This window comes from Vidua chalybeata, unplaced genomic scaffold (assembly GCF_026979565.1).
Source record: "Vidua chalybeata isolate OUT-0048 unplaced genomic scaffold, bVidCha1 merged haplotype scaffold_234_ctg1, whole genome shotgun sequence".
In the NCBI taxonomy this organism is placed as follows: Eukaryota; Metazoa; Chordata; class Aves; order Passeriformes; family Viduidae; genus Vidua; species Vidua chalybeata.
This window is the reverse complement of record NW_026530375.1, coordinates 51,210-57,834: the sequence shown is the minus strand read 5'-3', so window position 1 is coordinate 57,834 and position 6,625 is coordinate 51,210. Positions and strand designations below refer to the sequence as shown.

Below are 6,625 nucleotides of genomic sequence, written 5' to 3'. Positions count from 1 at the left end.
GTACCTGCCAGCTGGAGCCCTAATTAGGGAATGTATAGGTATATAAAAAAAGAAGAAAAACTATATGTCCGGTGCAGCAGTAGAAAATTTCAGGCTCCCGGGGAGTAAATTCTTTTTTTAATAATTATTTAAAGTTTGTTTTTTGTTTTACTCCCAGGGAGCCTGAAAGTTTCTACTGCTGCTTTTTGAAAGCTAGAAAGGGAAACAAAGTTAGAAATGAAAAGATGGAAAGAAAGAAAAAGACAGAGTTAGAACAGAAAGAGAGGAGAGAAAGAGAGAAAGAGATTTAGGAGAGAAAGAGAGTTAGGAGAGAAACAGACAAAGAGAGTTAGGAGAGAAAGAGAGTTTTAGGAGAAAAAGAGAGAAACACAGAAATAGAGTTTTAGGAGAGAAAGAGAGAGAAAGAGTTTAAGGAGAGAAAGAGAGAAAGAGTTTTAGGAGAGAAAGACAGTTTAAGCAGAGAAAGACAGAAAGAGAGTTTTAGGAGAGAAAGAGACAAACAGAGAGAGTTTTAGGAGAGAAAGAGAGAAAGAGAGTTTTAGGAGAGAAAGAGAGTTTTAGGAGAGAAAGAGAGAAAGAGAGTTTTAGGAGAGAAAGAGAGAAAGAGAGTTTTAGGAGAGAAAGAGAGAAAGAGAGTTTTAGGAGAGAAAGAGAGTTTTAGGAGAGAAAGAGACAAAGAGAGTTTTAGGAGAGAAAGAGAGAAAGAGAGTTTTAGGAGAGAAAGAGAGAAAGAGAGTTTTAGGAGAGAAAGAGAGAAAGAGAGTTTTAGGAGAGAAGGAGAGTTTAAAGAGAGAAAGAGAGTTTAAGGAGAGAAGGAGAGAAAGAGAGAGGAAAAGAAATAGGAAAAGAATGGCACAGAGTAAAAAATGAGAAGGGTTAGAGTGAAAAAGAAAGACGGTGAGAGTGAAGAAGAGGACAAAACAATACAGAAAAAAAAGAAGAGAAGCCAGAGAGAAAAAGAAATAAAGAGTAAAAGCATCAACTACAGAGAAAAATAAATAGTTAGAAATAGTGAAATAGAGAAACAGAAGAAAAGACATACAGGGAAATAGAAAAGCAGAGAGAGACAGTTAGAATCAGTAAGAAACAGAAACAAACTTAGGGACGGACAGAAATGACGTGACAGAAAGAAAACTAATAGAAGAAGCAAAGGAAGAAATACAGTAGGAAAAAAAAAATGACTAAACCACACCAAAAAAACACAGGAGCCAAAGGGGGAGGGGAAGGGAGCGGGGGGCATCATTGTTAGGGTTGATTCAACTTTATTGAATGATTTTTTTTATTTACACTCCAGCAAAATACATGGAAACAATGTATACCAATGGGAGCATAGATACAATCCGTACGCTGACCGGTAGAAATCCCACTTACGTACAGAACCGTATGTGGAAATGCAGCAGCAAATGCAAACACGGAACAATACGGGGCAATAGACAACGAACGCACATTAACACAATATAACCTTTTTTCTATTTACATTACATTTTGATTGATTGTTAGAGGAAAGACCAAACAAAAATAGCACACAGAAACCAACAGTCATCCACCGTGACCGCCTCCTTCACATTGCACACAAACTCACTGTCGCTATCGTTTCAACCGCTCCGTTAAGCCCCAGCAATCGTTGTTCCTCGGGAACGTGGTTCCCGGGAGCCTCTGAAAAAAATCCTCCTGCCTGACGAAAACCCCGGTCCCGGGACGGTCCGCCTCCGAACTTTGGCGATGAACGTCGCCTCGCGGACCGGCCGGGACCGAGGAAAAAAAAAACCCAGCCGGGGGGAAAAAAAAAAAAAAAACCCCCGGCTGGGGATTTTTTATTCTAAATGTAAAAATGAGCTGAAAAACCTGAAAGGCAAAGGCCATACGCACAAGGTTAGAACCGGTCGACACACACACACAGAGCCCTCCTTCAGCTCACGCACAAACCCACCCTCGCTCTCGTCTCAACCGCTCCTCTAACCCCCGGCCATCGACACGCATGCACGACGCTCCTCGGGAACGTGGTTCCCGGGAGCCTCCGAAAAAATCCGCCTGCCTGACGAAAACCCCGGTCCCGGGACGGTCCGCCTCCGAACTTTGGCGATGAACGTCGCCTCGCGGACCGGCCGGGACCGAGGAAAAAAAAAACCCAGCCGGGGGAAAAAAAAAAAAACCCCCCGGCTGGGGATTTTTTATTCTAAATGTAAAAATGAGCTGAAAAACCTGAAAGGCAAAGGCCATACGCACAAGGTTAGAACCGGTCAACACACACACACAAACACACACACACAGAGCCCTCCTTCAGCTCACGCACAAACCCACCCTCGCTCTCGTCTCAACCGCTCCTCTAACCCCCGGCCATCGACACGCATGCACGACGCTCCTCGGGAACGTGGTTCCCGGGAGCCTCCGAAAAAATCCGCCTGCCTGACGAAAACCCCGGTCCCGGGACGGTCCGCCTCCGAACTTTGGCGATGAACGTCGCCTCGCGGACCGGCCGGGACCGAGGAAAAAAAAAACCCAGCCGGGGGGAAAAAAAAAAAAACCCCCCGGCTGGGGATTTTTTATTCTAAATGTAAAAATGAGCTGAAAAACCTGAAAGGCAAAGGCCATACGCACAAGGTTAGAACCGGTCAACACACACACACAAACACACACACACAGAGCCCTCCTTCAGCTCACGCACAAACCCACCCTCGCTCTCGTCTCAACCGCTCCTCTGACCCCCGGCCATCGACACGCATGCACGACGCTCCTCGGGAACGTGGTTCCCGGGAGCGTCCGAAAAAATTCTCCTGCCTGACGAAAACCCCGGTCCCGGGACGGTCCGCCTCCGAACTTTGGCGATGAACGTCGCCTCGCGGACCGGCCGGGACCGAGGAAAAAAAAACCCAGCCGGGGGGAAAAAAAAAAACCCCCCGGCTGGGGATTTTTTATTCTAAATTTAAAAATGAGCTGAAAAACCTGAAAGGCAAAGGCCATACGCACAAGGTTAGAAGCGGTCGACACACACTCACACCTGCAGACACAAGCTCTCACAGACAGACACGGACAATCACGCTCTCTCACGCGCTCTTCCGCTTACACGCTGACCGCGACCCTTACTTGAAATGCTACGTTGACGCTTCGACGCGTCTTCTGACCGCGGCTCTTCGATGTCCGGCGGTAGATTCCGGGATAACTTGTAGAGACCCGGGGACCTGCGAGACGACAGAGGCGACGGGAGGCGGTCAACGAGTGACTATCTGACAGCAAGGAGCTATTCCCGCTCCGGGTCCATAAATTTTGTACCCAAAACCCCCATAGAAGACAGATGAACTGTAAAGTTTTATAACTGCTCTACCTAACCGTGACTACGCGCCTGGGCAGGGCAGCTCCGATCGTAAGTGGCACGACAGAGGCGTGTACAACATAAGCCAAGGTAGGTACATACAATATATGCACAATATAAGCCAACGTAGGTACATACAGTATAAGTACATACAATATAAACCGACATAGGTACATACGACATAAGTACATACAATATAAGCACATACAGTATAAGCCAACATAGGAAGGTACAACCTAAGCACGTACAATATAAGCCAACATAGATACAATATAAGTGAGGACTTGACGTAACTCTCCGGAAGATGAATTGTTGAGCCCTATACCCTTTGAGAAGGCGCAAGCTACGGAACTACTGCGGTCAGGTGACGACGGTCTAATATGCTCCCTCTAGAAGTCCGAGAGAATGGCACGGGAAGAGAAGGCACTACCAAAGGTGAGAAGGAAGATGGATGAGAACGTCTCCTGTACTTCTTCCCGTCTCAAAAAGTAACAATGTAACGATGCTGGAATAAGCGATATCCAGGAAGGTACACGAGTAAAATATGGCCGATACGGCAGAGAACAATGCAGAGAAAGCCTCAAGATGTAACAAAGGCCTATGATGCACAAATCAATGGACACGGACGACATAACACAGACACGGACAACGTAACACACACACAGACAACATAACACAGACACGGACAACATAACACAGACACGAGTGGAAACTGCCTGGCAGTTCCACCTTATGGACCCAAGATTGCTAGTCCAAGATGACTCATAGGCCGATGATACCAAAGGAAAGAAAGCCCTAGGGCAATAGCATATGATGATGAAATTTAACTCCTTTCAAGATGTTAGTGCCAAAGGACTTAAGAGGAAGCCTAAGAAGCTCAGTAGGCCTAGACAAGAAAGCGATGACTACGGCGTGACCGTGGCTAGAGCTCCGGACGTGAAGGCGGGCTCCTCGGGTGAAAAGATCCACGACGACGTCGAGAGTCGAAGAAGGCCGCCGACGCAAACCTCGCGAGGACGCAAAGACGGATCGGAACTGCCCTGCCCGGCGAAGACTCTGGTGAGGCTGAGTAGAAACCCTCTCCCTCTGCTTCCTAGAGGCCCGTCCCACTATGGGCCTCTCCTCTAAGCTAACATCTAATTGTCTCCTGTGATAGTAAAGGTTTTTCCCCTTCTCCCACCTACGGGCCCCAACACTTAGCTTTTGCAAGACAACCAGACAAAATCCATCATCAGCCGGACGTGGACGGCGACACGGTCTCTACATCCGCTTCGGTGCTGCCGTTTCCAAATTTCACCTATGCGCCTCCTCACGGTACCTAAGACAAAACAGAAAATGCAACTAGCGCCCTGCAAAAGAGGAACCCCCGGAACTCTGACGCACCGCTGCCCCGGCTCACCTGAAATCTTGATGCGACTCAACAGGCTGCCAGGAGGATACCTACAAAAGGAAAAGGTACAGGCTTAGCGTGCTGCCGCATAACGGTCACCTATGAGTCACCCAGCCTAAATGCCGACTCACCCGCTTGACTCTGTTCCTTCACACGCCGAGGGCAGCAATGACACCTGCAAAGAAACAAAGCAAAAAAAAACCACACTGACATACCGAGAAAAGACCACGACCCTGACCCGACAAGTACGCCCACCTACACCTTAAGCTTGCACCCACCTGGCCTCAGACATCTGGGGTCAGAGACATCTCGCAAGAGGACCGCCTAAAATAAAATAAAATAAAAAAATAAAAAAAAAAAAAAAAGGGGATGCTTAGACTTTCACCAGAAACTGGGACATGTGCAAGAACAAGTGCTTCTGTCCACTGCTCACTGACCTTGCACACTTGGCCTTGACTGCAGCTATCTGCCTGGACTTCCTAATAATAGACAAAGAACAGTGCTGTAACATAGTCCCCATTTATGCTTCCCCTGCAAATACAAACAGCAACTGACCTTCTCGGGGAAAACCCCCTGACCCGGGAGGGGCGCTCTGCCACAGATCTTAAATGTCTGCATCTGAAAGAAAGTTAGGAGAAAATTCAAACAACTGTAGGATAACTTAACAGGTCCAAGCATCCTGTATGAATCTAGGAATACCATCTAGAATACAACTACATCCCCCATTCCAAATTGCAGGTCTCCAGGACTTGTGCAATTACGCCTGGCTATGCAGCAGGACAGAGCAGCTCCGGGACAAATACGTGCAGACACCCGTGACACAGGACAGGACACGACAAACGAGGGGACGCCACGAGGAGAAAAATCTCTTGGCGAGAAAAATGCCCGCGAGGACAGAGAGATTGCGGAACGAGATGACCTAGGCGAGACGGCCGGCCCGGAGCCGATGAGGCTCAAAGAACCCTGCAGGAAGAAGATGCTAAGAAAACTATGTCTTCTGAGAACCGCACAAGGGGATGCCTGAAAAGCCTACGGTAAGAATGAGCTACCTAGCTTGGCGTTCTCACGAGTCCTAAGCCGCTATAATGGATCGTTGGGGTGCGCGGCTGTCGCTACCGCTCGGAACGACACCTTAAAAGACATCCGACCGGATGCTTCTAAAGACAGATACGACTGCGATGCCTGTCCGGACTCCCGAGTCAAAAGGCCTGCGGCGTTGGTGCCGGGCCGAGGAACGCAAAGATCACAGATGCCAAGATGACCCTCAGACAGCTAAGGTAAAAAAAAGACAAGTGACGTGACAGACCCAAACAACACAGAATGCACAAGAGACAAGTGACACGACACACACCGGAACTGCTCTGCCCTGCGCGCCTCAGCGCTGAGATCAAAAGAGACGCTGTCCCTTTAGGTGGCCTAAGGAGACGCTTCTTAGACATCCCCATCTCCAAAGCAGACTCCAAAATCCCTTCCGGGCAGTCCCAAGCCAGCACCCCGCTTCCCTCCCCTCAGCGGGTCGTAGCCCTCGACTTATCTCGCACACTTCTGGGCGTGCAAATCCCTGTCGAGTGCAAAAGAAGGCCGCCTCCCCGTCTGGCAAGTTCCAGCTGTCACCAGGCTCTTATCTCTTCGTCTGCCAAGACAAAGAAAAGGAAACATCAGTGCACAATCTTAACAGCACATGGGCCAAAACCTGACAATTCTGCTACTCACCTTCTCCTAAGAGGGCCCTGGCGCTCGGGCCGCACGCTTCGGCCGTGCTCCGAGGCCGACGCTGCCGTCACGAGGTACGCCTAGGTTAAGTGGAGACAAGGTGACTGGGCACGGCTGAAACTGGAGCGGACCCCCGCTCCTCCTCCCTACCTCCCCGACTCACCGCAGCTCCTCGGCCGTTCCCGCAAGCTACCCGGACGGGACCTTGAAAT

General features: G+C 49.0%; 1 protein-coding gene across 5 annotated transcripts; it reads right to left on the bottom strand.

Annotated features, from left to right (window-relative positions):
• Positions 1-1,255: 1,255 nt before the first annotated feature.
• LOC128783369 (uncharacterized) lies at positions 1,256-6,625 on the bottom strand. Of its 5 annotated transcripts, XM_053934015.1 has the most exons (9): positions 6,577-6,625; positions 6,414-6,493; positions 6,242-6,333; positions 5,256-5,318; positions 5,138-5,179; positions 4,832-4,875; positions 4,710-4,750; positions 3,097-3,179; positions 1,256-2,943 (listed from the first exon to the last, which is right to left on the bottom strand). In XM_053934015.1, the coding sequence occupies exons 4-9, from the start codon at positions 5,316-5,318 to the stop codon at positions 2,653-2,655; spliced, it is 564 nt and encodes a 187-aa protein (XP_053789990.1). In that variant the 5' UTR covers positions 6,242-6,333; positions 6,414-6,493; positions 6,577-6,625; the 3' UTR covers positions 1,256-2,652. The 5 variants fall into 5 exon arrangements, 4 of the variants coding, with proteins under 4 accessions (XP_053789990.1, XP_053789989.1, XP_053789991.1 ...); XR_008429124.1 differs by lacking the exons at positions 6,242-6,333; positions 6,414-6,493; positions 6,577-6,625 and adding an exon at positions 4,979-5,024 and having other exon boundaries at positions 1,256-4,628; positions 5,256-6,180; XM_053934014.1 differs by lacking the exons at positions 6,242-6,333; positions 6,414-6,493; positions 6,577-6,625 and having other exon boundaries at positions 5,256-6,180.